This window comes from Cuculus canorus, chromosome 15 (genome assembly GCF_017976375.1).
Source record: "Cuculus canorus isolate bCucCan1 chromosome 15, bCucCan1.pri, whole genome shotgun sequence".
Lineage (NCBI taxonomy): Eukaryota > Metazoa > Chordata > Aves > Cuculiformes > Cuculidae > Cuculus > Cuculus canorus.
The window spans coordinates 7568109-7588986 of NC_071415.1; the positions used below are offsets into that span (position 1 = coordinate 7568109).

General features: G+C 51.4%; 2 protein-coding genes across 3 annotated transcripts; both read right to left on the bottom strand.

Annotated features, from left to right (window-relative positions):
• Positions 1 to 458: 458 nt before the first annotated feature.
• On the bottom strand, positions 459 to 12605 carry GGA2 (golgi associated, gamma adaptin ear containing, ARF binding protein 2). The gene is made up of 17 exons (XM_054080745.1): positions 12399 to 12605; positions 11655 to 11739; positions 10759 to 10834; positions 10184 to 10282; positions 9410 to 9533; positions 8813 to 8916; positions 7068 to 7148; positions 6659 to 6796; positions 6006 to 6087; positions 4998 to 5117; positions 4578 to 4745; positions 3950 to 4005; positions 3522 to 3663; positions 2908 to 3084; positions 2085 to 2254; positions 1558 to 1668; positions 459 to 966 (listed from the first exon to the last, which is right to left on the bottom strand). The coding sequence occupies exons 1-17, from the start codon at positions 12550 to 12552 to the stop codon at positions 868 to 870; spliced, it is 1986 nt and encodes a 661-aa protein (XP_053936720.1). The 5' UTR covers positions 12553 to 12605; the 3' UTR covers positions 459 to 867.
• Positions 12606 to 12732: 127 nt separating this feature from the next.
• EARS2 (glutamyl-tRNA synthetase 2, mitochondrial) lies at positions 12733 to 19260 on the bottom strand. 2 transcript variants are annotated; one of them, XM_009567484.2, is made up of 9 exons: positions 19149 to 19260; positions 18714 to 18869; positions 17601 to 17790; positions 16847 to 17319; positions 16044 to 16152; positions 15369 to 15522; positions 14360 to 14490; positions 13994 to 14129; positions 12733 to 13410 (listed from the first exon to the last, which is right to left on the bottom strand). In XM_009567484.2, the coding sequence occupies exons 1-9, from the start codon at positions 19189 to 19191 to the stop codon at positions 13327 to 13329; spliced, it is 1476 nt and encodes a 491-aa protein (XP_009565779.2). In that variant the 5' UTR covers positions 19192 to 19260; the 3' UTR covers positions 12733 to 13326. The 2 variants fall into 2 exon arrangements, with proteins under 2 accessions (XP_009565779.2, XP_053936717.1); XM_054080742.1 differs by lacking the exon at positions 18714 to 18869 and having other exon boundaries at positions 19149 to 19218.
• Between the last annotated feature and the right edge of the window lie 1618 nt (positions 19261 to 20878).

The following is a 20878-nucleotide window of genomic DNA, read 5'->3' on the forward strand; positions in this document are numbered from 1 at the left end:
TAGAGATAATCCGAGGGCCGGAGCACCTCCCATACAAGGAAAGGCTCGGAGATTTGAGGTTGTTCAGCCTGGAGAAGAGAAGGCTGTAGGAAGACCTTAGAGCAGCTTCCAGTACTGATGAGCTCCAGGAAAGCTGGGGAGGGGGCTGTTGATCAGGGAGGGCAGGGATGGGATGAGGGGGAAGGGTTTTCAGCTGAAAGAGGGGAGATTGAGATGAGAACTGTTTTGCTGTGAGGGTGCGGAGGCCCTGGCCCAGGTTGCCCAGAGCAGTGGTGGCTGCCCCATCCCTGGAGGTGTTCAAGGACAGCTTGGATGGAGCTTGGAGCCCCTGATCCAGTGGGAGGTGTCTCTGCCCATGGCAGGGGGTGGGACTGGATGGGCTTTGAGGTCCCTTCAGACACAAACCCTTTAATGATTCTATAATGATTCTATCCACAGAGTCCGTATCACCCAACTCCCACCTTTCCTCATCTCTTTCCCTGCTCAGCAGCCCTAATGGAAGCAGAGTCCCTGGACAGTCTGTCAGGAGAGCTGGCTGTGGATATAGGTCTGCCTTTTTTTTTTTTTAATTGAAAAACAAATGGCAAAGAGAGAAAACTGTCCCAGGAAGCAGCAGGAAAGATGCTTAAGGAAGAACTGTTAAGGCTGCGGGGCTCTACAGCAGTCTCCAGTAGAGCAGGGTCACCTGCAGGAGCCAGTGGATGCTCCTGCTACCAGACACCTGCACAGAAACCAAAAGAAAGGAGATGGTGGATCCCGTTGGAATGAGCCATCACAGAGTCCAGGGATTGCTGGCACGCAGTCCCTCCGCATCCACCACCAAGGCAATATGGCAATGTCCAAGCCTGCTGAGCTTCAGCTACTGCCCTAGAGCTCTGCTTGTGGGAAGCCAGTCACCTCTCCCACCTCGCTGAAGGGCTGTGTGCCTTGCGTGAACGCCAGTTTGTATCTGAGTCGGATAGGAACCTGCAAGAGAAAAGAACGGAAAGAGGGGCACATCACTGCAGATTCCTGGGCCCTCTCCAGCCTCATCCCTCCCAGCCTTGCTGCAGTGAGTTACCCTCTGAAAGGAGAGAAGAACGCTTCATCCATGCAGCAGCTCTGCACAGAACAAGACCTGGATCTTCATAACATACATAGAATGACTGGGAGACCTGTGCAAGCCACCCAAGGGCATGCTTGGCCACCCAGGCCTGGCCAACCTTGCCAGTGACAGAGAATTCCATACTGAATTGTTGGTCTCGTAATTACTGACCAAAGCCACTGAACTGCCACCCATCACTTGTGCCTTGTGTGGCCCCATGTTCCATTAGATACAAACATCTGCTCCGTGCCTGCCAGGAGAAGCTTCTGCAGGCAGGCTGAAGCAGAACTATGCAGGCCCATTTGATCCTTCACATTGTAGCTCTGGAAAGCTGCTTCAGTGGGAAAAATGTCTTCCCAGCACAGCCCAGAGTGCTCTGTGTCTCCCCTGCATCTCCCCACTAATACTACTGTCCCCATCTTTCCCACAAATAGCCCTCCCACTGCAGTGACATTCCGAGCACTCCACCAGACCTTGAGTGGATTGGCAAGAAGCAGGACCTGGGACACCACTGCAGGGGGGAGGAGGGGGCTGAAGGCTGGCAGCTTAGTGCCAGATGCTGGCTGTAACTTTATTTTCATGGTCTGAAAGAGAAAACAAAAGCAACAGGTTTTGGTCCACGCTGGGAGCGTTACAGGGCTCGTTAAAGACAGGTGCTGTCATTTAATGAAAAGCATGCCTTTCCACAGCCTGCATCTAGAGGCAGATCTTCCCAAATGGACAATCCCACGCTGCATATGCACAGGCAGAACGAGTGCCTCGCCCAGGAGGCTAAAGCAGCAGGTCTGGAGCCCTGCCTGGCTGTCTCAAGACTGGGGACACACCCTGTGGGACAGGCAGCGGGCACAGGCACTGCCACACAACAGGGTCACCATTTGGAGAGAAGGAGCCATGCAGTTTTCCTGTGAGCAAGGCAAATCCTAAGCAGGACACGGCAACCCTTCTCCTTAGGACGTTTCTGAATAGTCCCACTCTCTTCTACTCACCACAGGCTTCTCACCTTTGGGACTGCAGCCTGGAACACGATGTCCTTAATTGGTTGAGCTGACGTGCTCAGCATGGAAAGAACCATCACCAGCACATCTGGCCATCCAGGAGCTGGGTCTCTGGAGAAGTGGATCATAGCCTTGAAGCCATTCCTGTCGTACACAGTGAGTGGACAGATACTGCCTGCTGGAGACAAAAGGAGAATCAGAAACAAAGCATGGATTTCTCTGCTTTCTGAGGGCAGAAGAGTGAAGACGGGGCAAGGAGCGGCAAAAAGGGAACACACATACAAACTTCCTCTAGCAAACTCCAGACCAAGCAGCGTACAGTGCCTGTCTGTGATTTACATTTTGCCTCTAAGGCACAGAAAGGAATCTGGATGTCTAAACTGGAGATGCAGCAGCTCAGATTTCAACAGCCAGCTAGAGGTGCTGGGTATGAATCCAACAGAGATACGATGGGAAAGGCGAAGTGTAGTTCTTTGGAACACACAGGTTTAGCCTCTTATCACCACTGGACTGGGCTGTACAGTGTTGAATGGAAAAGCAGAGCTGGAAAGAACAGCTTTGCTTTGGGAAGTGGGATAACTCCCCCACAAAAATATCTTTCTAAGCCTCTGGAAAAGAACTGCATGAAGCTTGATTAAAGGTCCTAGAGCCATGGTAAAATCCCTAGTGCTTGCTCAAATTCTCAGACACATTAGGTTCTCCATAAAATAGTCATTGCTTTTCTTCAGCCAACATGCACGGCGTGAAGCTGCTTTGGCTTGCTCCTCTGTACAAGTCACAGAAGAGCTCTAGTAAGCAGTTCTCGGGCACAGGAATCATTGCACTTACTCAGTGTAATTGAAGTTAAGGGGACAAATAGGTTTTCTAGAGAAGCATCCTGGGGACTTGGATGCAAAGAGGCAGCAGGCTTCAGCTCGTGGCCTAGGCTGGACAAGGAAGTTTCTGCCATTGAGCTACGTGGAAGATCTGGAAAGGGCAGCTTCATCAGTGATAAATCCCTGGAAAGAAAAGTGTGTAGAAAGCTTGTGTTAACTGGGGAGAATACATTGTACCTACCACCTTCTGCCGTGTCCACCTTGTGCTCCCAATCCCTCACCCCACTTAGGTATAAAGAAAGAACCAGCTTACACTCTCTGAGCTCTTGCGAAAATAAAAAACTTCCTCTGTTTGCTATGGAAGAAGCTGCTGTTTCAGCATTTCTGTTACTAACATGAAACTGTTTCAGGCTTTGGAAGCCCGCTCTCCCAGACACAGGCTCTCCAGAGCTCTGCTCAGTGAGGTTAAACAAGCTCCAGCTCAAAGACAATGCGGGAAGCTGGAAATTGCTGGTAACGGTGGTTGGCCCGTCTTACAGGTGTAGTCGAACAGCGTTCCTGAACATCACTACTGTAAAACAGTATTCCTCACCCCCATAGTCAGACCACATTATGCTTATGAGGATAATTGCCTGGTCTTGCTCGGTGGGGAGAGCTGATCAGCCAGGGCCTGAAATTCGTCCTCTGAAGAGCCATCTTCCCAGTCCTCCTGTGGTCCCGGTGTTTGAGCAGCACTTCCAGTCACACCATTACCATTGCATACACCAGGCTGAAAAATAAGGTGCTTCTGGTTCATGGTATGGAGTATCAGCAAAAGTCAGACCAGTTGCACTGGAAAGAACCTCATTTCTAATAACACTGCTTAAAGCAGAATTTAATGCGAGTTATCTGGTTGCAAATCGTAACTGGGAAATTAATTGCAAAGTAGGAGGATTCCAGTTCCCCTTCAGAACAGAGTGGTGTAAAAAAAGGCTGCCAGAGGAAGCTAAATCAGGAATCACATCTGATTTTTGTCTTTTGTGCCTTATGGACTAGAGTATCTGAGGATCACTCACCTCTGCTGAGCCAAAACTGGCTGGTGGGCTCTGCACAACAGGAGAGTTGCTGAGACCTAAGAAAGATGCCAAAATGCCACAGATCAATTACAGAAAACAAGGAGCTTCCACAGGTTTATAGAATCGTGGAATGGTTTGGATTGGAAGGGATGTCAAAGCCCATCCAGTTCTAAACTCCTGCCATGGGCAGGGACACCTCCCACTGGATCAGGGGCTCCAAGCCCCATCCAACCTGGCCTGGAACACCCTCAGGGATGGGGCACCCACCACTGCTCTGGGCAACCTGGGCCAGGGCCTCCCCACCCTCACAGCAAAACATTTCTTCCTGAGATCTCATCTCGATCTCCCCTCTTTCACCTGAAAACTGTTCCCCCTCGTCCTATCCCAGCACTCCTTGATAAAGAACGCCTCCCCATTGCACTTCTTCCTTTGCTGTCTAACAGCAGTTTGGAGGAGAGGTCCAAAACCATTACAGAAACTACATTCTTGAAAACTTATGACACTTCCCATGGTTAAAAGAGTCCCCTTTATCTTAGGGCTGATATTAAAGTCAAAGTTCTCCTGTCTTCATTAAATGCCATGCACCCTGATAATGAGGGTAGCATCATATTGAATCGCACATACAAACCTAGTGACCCAAACTCCTCCTCGAGCAGACAGGCAGAGGTTGTGCTGCTGTGCCGGGAGGTGGTGATTACATCTGCAGATTGGTCTGTAGGGACCTGGGGTGTCATCTCCAGCTCAGAGAAGTCGATCAGTGTGTAGCTCTTCATGCGCCTTGGGGCTGGCTGCCGCGCTTTGGGAACAGCAGGAAAAGCTAAAGAGAAACCTACTGAGAGGAACTGCGAATTTATGGGTACCGGCATGCCTGAAAGGACTCAGGGGTGAAGAACTTGAGGGATATTTTCTATCAGCCATATGCACATGATCGTTACATTACAGTGCTCTCTACTACAGGATTTTCTCCACATATTCTCCAAGTAGTACTCCCCTCATCCATGACATCCAGGAGCAGCACTGTCATGGGATGCTGCAGGATGTTCTTTACCTGTTGCATCAGTGGAGCTGGTGGCTGAACCTCCTCCACTATGGTTTTCATGGCTGGCTACAACCTGCCGGTACCGTCCAAGTGCCTGGGTGAGCCGGTCATTGGCCTGCAGTAACGCAGCTGGGAAACAAGGAGAAACAAAACACTGATGCTCTAACACCAGGGTCAGTCCCACAGCACACCACAAACTGCTCCCGAGGAAGGTACAGAATAGCTCAGGATGTGCCTCAGGCAAAGGCAAGTGGGGCAACCTGCTTTAAGATCCTGAGCAGTTTTTCATTCCACGTCTGAATTGCAGCATTTTGCACATCCATCTCCCTATTTCAGCCTCCATTTCATTTATCAAGATCACTTTGAAATCCGATCCCATCTCTTATGCACTTTGCTGCTCTCTGCAAGTTTTCCGAGTGCACTCGAGTCTCTGATCCAGCATTCCACAGCTGGAGAGCCCTGGCACACATGAGTGTGAATGAAGTGTTTGAGGCACAGCTGAGCTCCTGTGCCTGCTGTTTAAGATGGCTGTTCAGCAAAGCACCCCTTCAGTCAGGATGCCAATGCTTAAGGACAGGACTGTGAAATGCAATCCTCCAGGAACAGCTAAATTTCACAACTGTGGAATTCAGGGGTTCTGCTCACGTGCCCTCCTCAATGTGTTCCTGAAGAGATCCAAAACATATTCTCCATTGTGTTGACAGACAGGGAGAACTTCACCTCCGCAAAGAGACGATTTCAAAAGCCCTCAGTTCGCTAAACACCAAAACTCCCCAAACTCTGAAAAATTCCTTGGCCAGAGGAAGCTGGATTCACTGCTTAACTTTGGGCTGCAAGGGAAAATTTATAGTTTCCTTGGAGAGGAGCCAGAGGCTTAAAGGTGCACGTGGAAAGCTTTGCCAGCAGGGCAGCAAGTGCCTAAGTGTTGCCCTTCAGAGGAAGGGCATACTCTTCTTGTCAAAGCAAAGGAAGGTGGACTTAACCTCAAAGAAACCCAAGGGCAGTGTTGTCTCTTACCTAGAGCTTCATCATCATCAACTGTCTCACTGGCAATGCGAAAGAGCAGTGGCCTGAGCTTCTCACAGCGTTGAAACAGAGTCTGTGGATATGGGAGAAATTCTTACCCACAAAAATTCAGTTGTCTAAAGTGTCATTTAATTTGAGAGTCTGGTAGGTATCCTAGTGGAGTTTCAGGTACTTGAAGACCATAAAGCTATCCTGACAGCAATATGAGTGACATCAAATGTTTCCTTAATTCCCCGATTCTTATGAGCAGCAGCAGACCAGGAGCTGCTACAGAAACTGTAGTGCAGGCTGAAGAACCCACAGGTTTGAGCTGCTCTGATCAGATCTCATCATGCCACCGCACCATGTAAGGGGATTCCTGTGGGCTGGAGGAAGAACCTTCCCACTCTTGAAGAAAGAGCCATTTCCCCATAAGATACCATGAGAAAAGCAGATAAACCAGACAAAACTCATCATAGCAGGAGCTGGTTCCATTCCATCTTGCATTATATGGGTGCACGGGACCGTTATTCATCAAATACATTGGAAACTCTTTCCGCAGTGGTAACGCTCTTTCTCTGGCAGAAGCTGAGGGCACCGTGCTGCCCTGTGTATCCTGTTGCCCTGGGCCCTCCCAGCCTTTGCCAGACAAAAGAACCTCTTACCTGTAGTGTCTCCTGGTCAGCTCTGGATAATTCTTGTCTCTGGTAGTTTTCCAGTAACTCATTCATACGCATAATGTTCTCAGAAACCTCACTGATGGTGCTCTCTCTTCTGGATGCCTTCGCTGATTTCTCTTGTTCCTTTGACGCAAAACGAAATCAAAGTAAATGATGATTAGGCTCATACAGCCCATGCGTGCGCTTGGCTGGGTCGCTCTGGAGCTGCTTCCTCCTGACATCGAGCTGCAGCGAGAGGAGGCAGCAGACAGCACGGGTACAGACTCACCGCCACCCTCCCTGTCAAGGGTGAAGACAGAAATCCCCTGCCCCGCTCAGGGCAGTTGCCAAGTCCCCTCCCGCCTACAAACGCAGCTTCCGAGCCAAGGAGCTGCCAGCTCCTGCCCGCGCCCACCTCTTTAATCATGCTCTTGATCAAACGGTTGGCAGCCTGCAGGTCTTCAGAGTGGTTGCTCTTTAAAAGCCTTGCTAGGAGCTGTTGGAGGAGAGCATTAGGCAGCAGTGAGCAGTGGTCTCCAGGCACACATCACAGGGGGGACAGATATTGAGACACCTCGTGTCCTAACAGCTTCTGTAACCCTGGGAACAGGTGTGCTCCTGTCCAATAACCTAATCTGGATTATACTGCTGCCTCTGCCAGCTGGCTGCACACACTGCTTGGGAACAGGAACTGCCAGGAACTCTGGCTCTGCAGAACTCCCATAGGGCCTGGAGAAACCTTCCCTCAGGAAAGTTTAATAGAAAAACATATATTTCAGTAAAAGTTTCCCTTTTTACTAAGCAAAATGTTCTGACAAAGCATCAAAGGATTCTCAAGCTGTTGTCCAGCCAGAAGGGTTAGCGTTAGCCTGAGGATCATAGAATCATAGAATCACTAGGTTGGAAAAGACCTCTAGGATCGAGTCCAACCATTCCTATCAACCACTAAATCATGTCCCTGAGCACCTCATCTACCCATCTTTTCAATACCTCCAGGGATGGTGACTCCACCCACTCCCTGGGCAGCCTCTGCCAGGGCCCCATGACCCTTTCCATGAAAATTTTTTTCCTGATGTCCAGCCTGAACCTCCCCTGGCGGAGCTTGAGGTCATTCCCCCTTGTCCTGTCCCCTGTCACTTGGGAGAGAGCCCAGCTCCCTCCTCTCCACAACCTCCTTTCAGGTAGTTGTAGAGAGCAATAAGGTCTCCCCTCAGCCTCCTCTTCTCCAGGCTAAACAACCCCAGCTCTCTCAGCCGCTCCTCGTCAGACTTGTTCTCCAGCCCCCTCACCAGCTTCGTTGCTCTTCTCTGGACACGGTCCAGAGCCTCAACATCCTTCTTGTAGCGAAGGGCCCAGAACTGAACACAGTATTTGAGGTGTGGTCTCACCAGTGCCGAGTACAGGGGCAGAATAACCTCCCTGGACCTGCTGGTCACACCGTTTCTGATACAAGCCAAGATGCCATTGGCCTTCTTGGCCACCTAGGCACACTGCTGGCTCATGTTCAGTCGGCTCTCAACCAACACCCCAAGGTCCTTCTCCTCCGTGCAGCTTTTTAGCCACTCTTCCCCTGGTCTGTAGCTGCACAGGGTTGTTATGCCCCAAGTGCAGGACCCGGCATTTGGCCTTGTTAAACCTCATGCCATTGGTCCAGCCTGTTCAGATGCCTTTAAAGAGCCTCCCTACCCTCCAGAAGATCAACATTTCCACCCAGCTTAGTGTCGTCCACAAACTTACTTAGGGTGCATTCGATCCCCTCATCCAGGTCATTGATAAAGACACTGAACAGGGCTGGACCCAGCACTGAGCCTTGGGGGCACCACTTGTAACTGGCCTCCAGCTGGAGTTAACTCCATTGACCACCACTCTCTGGGCCCGGCCATCCAACCAGTTTTCCACCCAGGAGGGTGTGCGCCTGTCCAGGCCAGAAGCTGACAGCTTCCCAAGCAGAATGCTGTGAGAAACTGTGTCAAAGGCTTTACTGAAGTCTAAGAAGACCACATCCACAGCCTTTCCCTCATCCATAGGCGGGGCACTTTGTCATAGAAGGCGATCAGATTAGATCGTCTGTCTGAAACAGCAAAAAACCCCCAGATAAGACCAAGCCTGTCTCCTCCTCAACACAAAGCAGGGGTTAGGCACAAAAACCCTGAGGTTTACCTTGGATTTCTCTTCATCTCTATCAAATATTGAATTCTGAGGTCTTGGAGAAGGGGGAGGTAAAATTTTGTCTTCTGGCACTTTAGGATCTTCTTTTACAATCCCTGGAATGGGCAACAACATTTGTTCAGTGATTCCTGAGCTGTTAAATCACCAAAGCTCAATGGTGCATCCGAACGTGTACCTAATTCCTCTGCTCCTCCCCAGGACTTTACCAAAGGAATTGGAGAAGCAAGAAGCTGCCTTAGCACAGACCCAGACAAAAGCCTTCCCTTTCTCCCTTGAGCTGAGCACAGGCCATGTGAGATATTCAGCGTGTAAAACAAAACTCAGACCTGCTGAGCTCACTGCTAAAATCTCCCCTAGCCACAAAGCCAGCCCGATCACGACTCAATGAAGCTGTTTGGTAAATCTCATTAAAGAGGGACACACGACTTTTAGTGCTCAGGCAGCCCTGGAAGAGCAGCCTTTGCCCTTTCCTCCTCAAACAGAACATGCCATGAAAAGGCTGAGTCACGGAGTGCAGAAGGCAGATAGCTGTGGTTGAAACTGTATCACTGGAACACTAGCCAGGAAACTGAAATAACAGAACTAAACCTTGTTTCTTCAGCATCTGATAAGCATCCCGGATTTTAACTTCCTGAGGAAACCAAACTGTCCAACTGAATATCACTTCTGTCACTCTGGACTTGACTTTTTCTGAAGACCAGGTCCCATAGTACTGGAAAGAAAACAAACCAGAAAAGTAAAGTGAGACAAAGGAGACTAAACCCAAAGAATTAAAGCCAGACACGGCTCTTGCCCGAGGCTGTTTGTGGCAGGGACGAGTAACAAATGGGTTCTGGTACTTCATTCAGTGTGGTCCGTGCGCCCTGAGCTGCTTGGCTCTGAGAACCAGGAATGCTCTTGAGCATATGGTAATCACACAGATATTACATGACAATCGAAATGAAATCATTTCAGAACATCTCCGATCAGTTATTGAATCCAAAACCAAAAGTAAGCTGATTTATTTTAGAGAGAACAGTTCTGTGCCTGACGTTAAACACTGCCCTTCACTGCCATCAATGGAAATGACACCACCAACCCCACCCAGCCCCGGACAGATGAAAACTAAACCAAATGAGAAATGAAATTGCTGTCTTTTTTTCAGTATCTGGAGGCTTCTCTGGTTTCTCTCCCTGTTACCTACGAGCACTCACTTCGATAGAATAAAACCAGATTTTACAGGAGATTCATATCCAGTCCTTGCACTTGGAGGCACAGAACGGATTCTGCTCTACTTCTACATGAGATTAATTCTAAGTTTTCATACCCAGGGTGAAATAAACAGGGCAACCTGCAATGACCAGTGTAACCCCCACCACCCACCTTCGCGGAAAGCACTTTAATCAGCTCATTCAGGAACCTGAATTTTGCTATTTCCCTGTGAAATCTTTCTCCGCAGTTGTTCACGCAGGTCTCCAGCACCTGCAGAAAACAAAGCAGTGCCGAACAGAAACGGAACGCACGGGACTTTGCCGTTATAATAAAAATCCAAGAACTTTCTGGCACTGCAGTCACGAATACAAGATCGTAAGAAAGCTGTGCAGCAAGAAGAGGTAATTTTCCTGCATCCAGCCTAAAGCAGCATGTTAGAGACCACCTGCTCTGTTCTACCCATCACCAATAAGTTTTGGGCTGCTGACCCTGTTGTGGGACCAGAAGCCAAGAGATGCACACCACCAAAAACACCCTGGCAGGACAGGGGAAGGAACAGCAGCAACTCCCCCCACCCCCCGTTATAGCCTGGTCTCCTCATGCAATGCAAAGTTAAAAGGGTGAGAGATCTAAGAGAAAAAGAAAGGGAGAGACATCTAAGAGAAGAAGAAATGTCTGTACTGCCTCTACCTCCAAACTCTATCTCCAAGTTACTGCTGCCTCTGCATGTGGATGAAAGCACTTACTGTGAGAGCGTGGAGAGCTTCCACCTCCTGCGGCGACTGGATTTTATGTGCCAGAAGCCTCGGTGCGAGCAATGGGCTGGGGAGTAGCAGAAGCAAGTCAGACAGCGCACAAGTTCCCAGGAGAAACAAATGGTGCAGAGCAGAGCAGCTGATGGCCCCCTGCCCTGCTGCCCCAGGACCCTCCCCAGCCAGGGGCTGCGCACACGAGGGGTCAGATGTGAACCGAAGCAGCTTGTGTGAGCCCGCTGCTCTGCTCCAGCCGTGTCCAGCAGCCGTTCCCATGGAGTGAGCCAGACGGGAGAGGCAGGGGTTCTCTCCGGGCAGGCACAGGGAGACAGAGCTGGCTCTGCACAGCCACAGGAGATTCCATCCGTTGTCCTGGGCTGCTGGCAGCTCCTGTGCCCATGCCAGAGCTCAGACCTCTGCGCTAAGGAACAAGATGATCGCTAAGCTTTGACAAGTCATTAGGAAATGACTAGTTCTTGCTCCTTCCCACAGAGCAGACTGACCGCTGGAAGGCAGGGAGTTCCCAGCAGGGTCTTCCACCTCTCTGAAAGGAAAAGTGGACGCTGAGCTCACGCAAGAATTCCTGCAGAACCTAAAGCTGGGATCCTGGCCCCAGCTCCCAGGAGGCTGCCAAGGGCACTAGGGCAGGACCTGTGCCCCACAGGCTGCAGCACTGGATGTCAGAGCCTGTGCCTGGACGTCGGCCTCCGCCACATCGGGATACATGTCTCTACAGCTTATACACCCATTCCCGTACAGGTTCTCTCCAGAGCAGCAGAGCCAGAGAGCATTCCTGACTGTCTCTCCAGGCTCATAGGTCCCATTCCCTCCGACAGCCGTGGGAGCAGCTCAGAGACAGTTGCACACAAAGAGCCGTCTGTCTGTCTTACCCTTCTATGTCAGCATTCACCTGGTCACAGAACTGCTGGATGCATTCCCAGTTTTCCTCAGGGATATTTGGGTCCGTGGCTTTATCTTACACAGGGGAGAAAAAGAAACAGAAAAGCAAACCCAGCCTCAGTGTGAGGCATGCAAGTGACCAACGCGAGGCAGGAAGCGACTCAGCCCTCGCTGCTGCCAGCTGCTTCGGGCTTTTGGTGAGAGGCAGAAACGGGAGACACAGGACGAGCAGGAAAGAGCTGCCACTAAAACCTGCCTAAAAACAGTCTGAGCGCACACTCTTGAGGAATCAAAGTTGGGCACGACCAGAGGTGTTGAAAGCAGCAACCACATAATGTTCTTTTAGCACAGAGCAGGAGAAACTGCTAAAAAGCTTTTATGTGCAGCTTTCCCCGGACCAGGCTGCAAACCTTGCTGTGCTGGAACGAGGTTCAGCCTTTTGCAACAGGGCTGCACGAGTGCCCATCCCAAAATTCTAAATAAATGGGAGTCTTTTTCAGCTGCGTCTGCTCCCCAGCCCAGTACACAAACAGCAGCAGCAAGAGTTGGGCTGAGGATGGAGGAGGGATGGGAAGCAGGAGATCCAGCAGGTTAAGACAGCACCCAAAAACATCCCCCTGAAGGAGCTCTGTGGAGATGGAGCCTTCCCCATGGAGCTGAAGCTGCTCCGGTGCCCACCCAGACAGGGCTAGCAGCAAAGCCAGCCCTGGCCCCTGGCTCCCAGCCCAACTCACTGAGCCACCGCTCCAGTTCCCCAGCAGCAGCCATGGACTCCGGCTCCGCTCCGCCCCACCTCAAAGCAGGAAGCAGATACACCCACTGTCGTTCTGTGCACACGTTTCTTGCCCCTGTGGAAAGTCCACGCAAGTTCTCGTGGCGTGGAAGCATACACTGTGGGCATGGGTTGGCCGAGTAAAACCTCCCGCCTCTCCGACTGCTCCTCCCCCTACTAGTGTGCAGAGTGAGCCCGGATTGGTGAGAACAGAATCAAAAGTCACCACGTTAATTTAATAATTAAAAGGTCTTCACTCGAAAGAGGAAATACCACCACAATCTCCTGGGCAGGGATATTTTTAGCAGAACCATGCGCGTGACACTGTAGACAGGGAGGAGAGTCCCCCTTCTCTGAGCACCTCACTCAGCCTGGCACGACAGCAAGGCAGCTATAATATACATAATATATTATATATACAGTTTTATTTATATAAAAAAAACCCTCTGCACAGTATTATTCGCTGGGGACCTGTGCAGTCGTAGCTGCAGGTACCCCGATTGCAAAGCTCTCTCCTAAAGAAGACCGATCACTTGATATGAACCATGCTGGCATCAGAAACAGCGTTACTGTCTGTCCACACGATCTGAATTTAAAAGCTGATAGAACTCTCTTTCTTCCAACCTGGAAACAAGGCTGTTTGCACGAGACGGAAGCAGGACAGCCCCAGATCTGTGTTTGGCTCCTCTCCCAGTCAAAGTGGCTCATGTTTAGTGCAGATACATCCAGACCTGGAAACACCACAGCAACACCCGCCTGCTTTAACGCCCAGCTCATCTGATCACAGACAACCACGCTGAGATCAAAAACCTCAGCTCTAGGACAAGTCCCCGCACTGCCTATGCTGTTCAAGTCTGTGGCCTGGCTGTGGGTGTCGTTTCTATTTCATGTCAGCCAGATAGCGCTTTGCGTATTCGTCCACACACTTCTTTGGGTCCCAGAGTCACCATCATCTCGGCAACGCTTGGTCCATGCTGGAAACACAGAAGAAGTCACTGTACAAACAAAACTTACTCTTTCAGCACATGTTTATGCATCACCATGGTGGAAATGATAGCGATTCACAATCAGATCGCTGCCAGACCAAGGGGCACCGGTTGCTGAGCCATCTCAAAACAAGGCTTTGGGTTTTTTTCCTCCTGAAGTATATGCTAAGAATGGCCAGACTGCCCAGGACTGATGCCAGGGCCGAAGCCAGGATTAGGCTTTGAAGAACTTCTGTAAAACTTTGGTTTGAACTTCAGAAAAGCAGATTGCACCTAAAATCCCAGTTTTGCCCAAAACCTACAACCTTGCCCACATTCCCTACAGCTGTTCCAGAGGATCTTCTAACCTCAGATTTGTGACCAGTGTATTTGTGCTTTGACAACTTCAGCCCTTCTGAAACTCTGTCAACGCTTTCTCCCCGAATTGCTGTGTATCCATACTTTTGCTCATAACAGGAACTGAGGTCAGTCCTTGCAAGACACCCAAATCCCAGTATCTTGCTAGCAGAGAGAAAACTGCTGTTCTACAAACAAAAATTAAGGTTGCAGTCTCAGAACCTGTATTTCTTACCTGCTGCCCACTGAGGGCCAAGCGCAAGACCTTCATCACGCTGCTGTACTTGGTCTCTCTGGTTTGCTCCTGCAGGCTTCTCAGCTCTTTGTTCAACTCCTCCACACTCAAAACAGCTCCTGGCTTTGTCATGAGCCTTCAGGAGAGAAGATGTCCTTACAACCGGATGGACAAAACATGGAACTCCCACCCAGGAACAACTTCAATGACTCCCAAGTGATCGGGTGGTATTGCTTCACCTTGATACCGCTGCCGAGGTAAAGCCACACCTTTACTCCACCAGAACCAGGAGCAGAGCTTGTTCAGAAACATGTAGTTTAAATCACAGGCAGGCAGGTGCGTGCTGAGCTGGGGAGAGCCACTCACCCTAGGACCAGTGTTCCTATTTCATCTGCTTCGGCAGAAATTGTTTGTAGCTGCTCTCGGGACACCGAGGGCCTCACCCATAAGTAAGAATAATCAGATGACACCAGATTCTTCAGGAAGCTGATGTGACCCTGGAGAGAGAAAGCAAAGCTGTCAAGGCTGAGACTTCAGCTGGAGGGAGCAAACACATCCTGTGGGGGCTTCACACACAGTTCCAGAGGGTGCAGATACACCATCACCTCGCACTCCGTACCAAAACCACACAGGAAATGTCAGTCGCTGACATTTCAGCAGCTGAGTTTTCACACCCATAACCAGCTGGGATGTGCAGAGATGCAGAAGCAACCTAACAGGCCACGGCTGTCCCCAGCTGCAGAGCCGCATGCAAGCTGACTCAGAGTTAGGCCAGGGAAGTGGCTCACAACGTTCCTATGCCACCTTTCAAGAGTGGGAAGTCACGAGTCACTGTCCGGCTGCCACAGTGAAGCTTTCACACTGGAACAGGCAGAGCTCTTCCCACCCATACAAAGATGGCTTTATTCTCCACAAGGAACTCCCCAGATACCAAAGCAACATCCCAGGGGCAGACTGGGAAATGGCTGGGCTCACCCCTCCTGGCACTGGGAAGAGTCACAAGATCTTCTGTCCCCTGTACAGCCAGCAGTCTGCCACTTAAGCAAGACCAGGCACCACAAAACCCACCAGTTCAGCCAGGAGAGCTTCATCCATCTCTGCAAGGAGGCTGCTTCTGCTGGCTTGGCAAGGTATGGATGAGCTTACAGCTCTGCAAAGGCCACCAAGACGTTCACTACGCCCATTCGTACAGGTCAGCTACCTCTATCACTGGATTTCAGCGGTCGGCACGCACACGGCCACCTGAGCTGGCAGAGAGAGCTCGCTGCTGTCCACAGAGCCTCAGAGCTTGGCTCAGAGCAGCGCCCGGGCTCAGCCGAGTCTTCAGCCAGAAACCCCCCACAAAACAGTGACATGATGCTACCACTGCCCCTACTTTTCTCAGCAGGAGGACTCGCTCCACATACTCCTTTTCTAGAACCTCTCGATCCACTTGCTGACCCCCATAGACGTGCTCCACCAGCAACTGCAGCTCTCTGATGAGCTTCTGTCGCAGCCCCACGTGCTCAATGTGACGGGCGAGGTGGATCCTGTAACAAAGAAGAAAGCTGTTTTTGGACTCCTTTTGGTTAGACTGGATCTCATCACACCAACCTCACAACATTTACCTATTAAAACAATCAGAAAAGCACCACTAAGCCCCAGACACTCCACAGGAAAGCCTTAAGCACCAGTGCACCACAGCAAACAAAAGTCATGGTGACTCAGCAGCACAACATCCCCGTGGCAAACAAGTGTGCTTCCAGCAGTGCCCTCTGGAAGTGTTGCCTCTTTTCAGATGCTATTTTGGGTCTAAACTGAAGACCCTGCATCCTCTCAGCTCCACAGCACCTGCCCAGGCTTTCACAGAGTGCTCCAGGCCAGTGTCCAAGCCCAGGATGGGAGAGGAGACCAGAACAGCAAGAGCAGAGACGTTGCTGTAGCACAGCCAAAAAGCTGCTGCACCAGGACCTTGCTTGATCCAACAAATAGAAGTGCCAGACAAAGCCAAGTGCTAAGGACAAATGCTCACTGACGTACAGGTGATTAAAGTCACCACTGACATTTATACCTGTTGAATTCCGGAAGTTTTTCCAGATCCAGGAGGGCAGAATGAGTTGTAATTCTGCCTATTTCAAACTGCAAGATCAGCTCCTCCAATGTCCTCCCCATCTGTTTCTCTGCAAAACAACCCAGGAGGGAATGACATATACTCAGTCTCCGGCAGGGAACGACATGTGTCCACATGTGTAGGACACATGGGAAGCCGCCCTCTCCCTGAGAGCAGGCTCTGCTACTGAACTGGTGAGGAACTGGGACCTGGGCCATTCTGCTGAGCTCTGTAGGGGAACGCTCATGTCAGCCAGCCAAAAAGCAGCAGCACTCAGCCAGGAGGCTCCACCGCCCAGGAAAGGTGTCACTCCCAAGCAGAGTTCCGGAAACATGTTAATTTGTGATCCCCATACAGCAAGAGCCACTGACTTAACTCCTCACGGTCTTTCCAGTAAAACAAGAAGTTTTGACAGACGTAATACACGACACTGCTGTTATTAACCACAGAATACAAGTTTTCCCAGAAGTTCATGGACTTTCTTTCACTTGAGATGAACGCTATCCTACGTGGGAACTTATCAAGCATCAGACTCAATTGGCTGCAGAGCAAGAAGGATTCCCACCACTGCAGCTGACCGCCCAGTCTTTCATAACTCTGCGGGAGCCCTGGTGGCATTTTGGTGACAGTCTGGTCGCATGCCGCCCACCTCCTGATCCCTTCAAACACTGCCAGAGCTCTCAGTTATTTAATAACCCTCACTCACTCCCCAAAGTCTGCATCCAGAGGCGTCCTAGCAACCACCAAACCTGCACTGCTATTACCTGCGAATCCAGAGCCACAGTTGGTGATGATGTCCAGCAGAGCCTCTGGCAAGTAGCCGTCCCGAGCAAATCGCCCCAGAGAGATGTCCCCCTGCCTTTTCGACAGCTTGGCCCCATCTCTGTTCAGGAGCAGCGGGAGGTGACCAAACTGAGGGGGGTCCCAGCCAAAGGCTTTGTAGAGAAGGAGGTGCTTGGATGTCGATGTCAGCCACTCAGTGCCCCGCAGGACGTGGCTGATGCCCATGTGGTGGTCGTCCACCACGTTCGCCAGGTGGTATGTGGGGAACCCGTCCCCCTTGAGAATTACAGGGTCGCCTTCCACGTCAGCCACTTCGTGCTTGTTCCAGCCATAGACGAGGTCCCGAAAGGGCTCCACCCCCTTCTCCAGACGGAAGCGGATGACCCAGTCAAGGCCCTGGGACAGCTTCTCATCTACTTCTGCAGGTGTCAGGTGCCGACACCGGTTGTCATATCTTTAAGAAAGGAAAACGAAGGTCTCAGTTCAACACCAGCCAACTCCATCAGCCACTTTCACATGCCAAAAACTCTAACTTAGTCCCTGAATTTTAGCTGTAACCTGCCCACTACGTGTCCAGTCAAACCACCTCATCCCTAGAGGCTGCTCCCCCAGGCCTCTAACGGCCACGCTGGCTTCTCTCTCTCTGTGGGCAGCGAGGTTCGATCCTATTGCCGTGCACTAAGTTTTTGCAAGGGCACGTCACAGAGGGAACCACCAGTGTCACAGAATCCCTACCGTGGGGTCTGCTGGCTCCGCAGAGCCTCCTTCTTCAGCAGCTCCAGGCGCTGAGGGGTGCAGAAGCAGCGATATGCTGCGCCCCTCTCCAACAGCTCAGCGCTGGCGCTTTGGTAAAGCTCAAGCCTGTGGGACTGCTGGTAGGGTCCAAAGGGGCCGCCGCGGCGAGGACTCTCATCAGGGGGGATACCTGAAAGATCAACACAGTGGGACTTGGGAGCCTGGCACAGTGGAACCCACCCTCCCATCCTCAGATGTGGAGGAGACAGTGAGGCTCCAGAGCCCCCAAAGACAGGTTCTGCTCCAGGGTGGGCAGTGAACAGCATCTGTTTCGCACAGGAGTCTAATTCACCTGGGTTCAGCCCCAAAGAGCCCTCAGCATCTTCAGAATTAACAACACGGTGTGCAAAGCAACACACAGAACAAAGCTCCAGAACCCAGGAAAGAGCAGAGCAGTGCCGATACCCTGCTCAGAGCACAGTGCTGTGGTGTACCCAAAGCAGCACCTGTCCTGACTATAACAGGACACTTGTACCGCAAAAATACAGTGAGACCAGAGCCAGTTATTTTATTTGCTCCAAATTCAATACCTGACAGCAAAGTTCCAGCCCTGCCTGCCTATTAACGGCAGCATCAGTGGGACCTGGCTTCATGTTTATCACCATTCTTTATTCCAAAACCACCCTCACTTTGAGCTCTTAAGCTCGAAAAGACACAGAAGATTCAGAAGAAAAGCTGACACCTCCAGATCCCCTTTAGCCAATGCTCCATATGCAAACACCGCATCAATTCATAGCGAGATCCACCTGCTCTGACCTATGTCTCCCCATAGCCCCTTTCTTAGAGCTGCACTTTGAGCCGCTTCCACAACCTCGGATCCTTTTGCGTGTCAGACAATGCAGCCAAAAGAAACCAACGGACCCAATATTCCTGCTGTAAGATGCTCCCAGGGTATCTCTCCTGACTCCAGCGTTAGGAATGACTGCACTGCAACTCACTCCCCACCCAAAGCACCGCACAGCTCGCCGTCACACCAAATCCTCTCTCTTCGGGCACTGCCGATCTCTACAGGAGAATCGTTGCCCGGTAAGCACGGGCGGTGGCCGCACATACCGGCCCAGTCCAGCAGGTCCTCGATGTCCTCGGCGGCACCCGGCACCACACGGGCCTGGTCCGTGTCCTCCACCCGCAGGACGAAGGCCCCGCGGTGTTTCCTGGCGAACAGGTAGTTGTACAGGGCGGTGCGGAGGCCGCCCAGGTGCAGGAGCCCTACAGGGCGGGGAAACGGGGAGAGGGCGGGGGTTAGGGCGGGCGGCGGGGCCGCCACGGGGCAGCTGTAACGGCACCGGGGAGGGCGCGGAGCCCTCGCTACGGGACCGAGCCCCGGTCCCGCCCGCCAAGCTCAGTCTCGAAGAGGCCGGGAGTCGCCGTGCGGCGGGGTGCGGTGCTCCCAGGACACGAGCGGGGCGGTCCCGGGGCCGGTCCCGCAGAGCCCCGAGCTTAGGTTCGCGCTGCCCGGCGCGGCGGAGCCCCCGGGCCCGGGGGTACCTGTAGGGCTGGGCCCGAACCGCACCCGCGGCGCCCGCACCATCCCGCCGCGCCGCTCACGTGACCACAGATCCTCTTCCGCCCGCTTCGTGTTTAGCCAATCACCGCATCCGTTCAGCCTTTGCTCCGCCCACGCCCGTCCAGCCAATCACTGCACGGCAGCGCCGCCCACGTGACCGCCGCGCCGCCCGCTTAGCCAATCGCAGTGCGCGGGGCGGGGCAGAGGCGGGGCTTCCCCTCCCAGCGCGGGAACAACCGTTCTGACTGCTGTGAAGTTCCTGATAACGTTAAAGTGAGTCCTTGGGAGCAATAGATCTCGCGTAAGATTCCTGGAATAATCTACCCACAGGCCATAGCAGGGAATCCATCCTGTCCCAGCTCGTCTGGCTGCGCCTTGTGAGAATTAATTGTTAAGTTTTACTGCGGCTGCTTTGACTGTTTAATTATCTTGTCATATGAATCTGTCTCATATCAAGAGGTGATATGCAGACAATCTCCAGACGTAGATAAATAACCTGAAAGGATAAACATTCTCTTAGAGGTGCAAGAATTTCTTGATGTGCTTAATTGTCTTCTAATATGTAGTTGTCTTAGGTCAAGAGGACCTGAAGGGATCTCCAGACATGGTTGGATAACCTAAAAAAATCATAGAATGATAGAATAGTTTGGGTTGGAAGGGACCTTAAAGATCACCTAGTTCCAAACCCCTGTCATAGGCAGGGACATCCCACTGGCTCAGGCTGCCCAAGGCCCCATCCAACCTGGCCTTGAACACCTCCAGGGATGGGGCAGCCACAGCTTCCCTGGGCAACCTGTGCCAGTGTCTCACCACTCTCATGGTGAAGAAATTCTTCCTAATGTCCAGTCTAAACCTGCCCCTCTCCAGTTTATACCCATTCCCCCTCGTCCTATCACCACAAGCCTTTATGAATAGCCCCTCTCCAGCTTTCCTGTAGGCCCTTCAGGTACTGGAAGGTCACAATAAGGTCTCCTCTGAGCTGAACATACCCAACTCTCTCAGCCTGTCCTCGTAGGGAAGGTGCTGCAGCCCTCCCATCATTTTTGTAGCCTCCTCTGGACCTGTTCCAACAGCTCCATCTCCTTCTTATGTTGAGGATTCCAGAACTGGACACAATATTCTAGATGAGGTCTCACAAGGGAGGGATAGAGGGGCAGAATCACTTCCCTTGCCCTGCTGGCCACGCTTCTTTTGATGCAGCCCAGGAAAAAAAATTCTTTGGGGACTTACATGGCCCTTGGTCTAAAACTAGTGTATCTACCCACTGCTTTTGTAAGCTGGCATGCCTTTTTTAGAAGGGCATCCGATTCAGCACTGAATTGTAAAATAAAAACATTATTGCCTTTGCTTCGAAGACTTTGTCCTTTTCAATATTTTACCAGTGAACAAGTGTTTCTCACAACATAATCAATGGAGATCACTGCCTCACATTGTCCAGGCCTGGTCGTACCGAAAATGTTGGCAAATCAAAGTGTCTAAGACTTGCTTTGGAGTTTTAGAAAGTGAGGGTCCTTTCTCAGGCCTGGGTGGGAATGATCTCCATTGATCCTGTGCAGAAAGACAAAGGCCAGGACAGAACAGATCTCACTCTTATATGTATGTGGTTAAATTTCCCCAGAAATCTCATGCATATTCTGTTAACTTTCCAAGGTCAGATTTTAATGTTATGAAACTTTGCGGCAGTCTAAACTCTTGCTCATTTGGAGCTGGC

What these genes read in the sequence shown, in the direction of transcription:
- GGA2 (XM_054080745.1), bottom strand. Translation starts at nt 12,552, where the DNA reads ATGCTTCCACGCCACGAGAACTTGCGTGGACTTTCCACAGGGGCAAGA. An exon ending in GGAACTGGAGCGGTGGCTCA is followed by an intron (nt 11,740 to 12,398) that starts GTGAGTTGGGCT and finishes CCCCTGTGTAAG; the next exon opens with ATAAAGCCACGGACCCAAAT. An exon ending in CCAGTTTTGGCTCAGCAGAG is followed by an intron (nt 3,664 to 3,949) that starts GTGAGTGATCCT and finishes CTTATTTTTCAG; the next exon opens with CCTGGTGTATGCAATGGTAA.
- EARS2 (XM_009567484.2), bottom strand. Translation starts at nt 19,191, where the DNA reads ATGGTGCGGGCGCCGCGGGTGCGGTTCGGGCCCAGCCCTACAG. An exon ending in GTTCGGGCCCAGCCCTACAG is followed by an intron (nt 18,870 to 19,148) that starts GTACCCCCGGGC and finishes CCCGCCCTGTAG; the next exon opens with GGCTCCTGCACCTGGGCGGC. An exon ending in CGGAGCCAGCAGACCCCACG is followed by an intron (nt 17,320 to 17,600) that starts GTAGGGATTCTG and finishes CCTTTCTTAAAG; the next exon opens with ATATGACAACCGGTGTCGGC.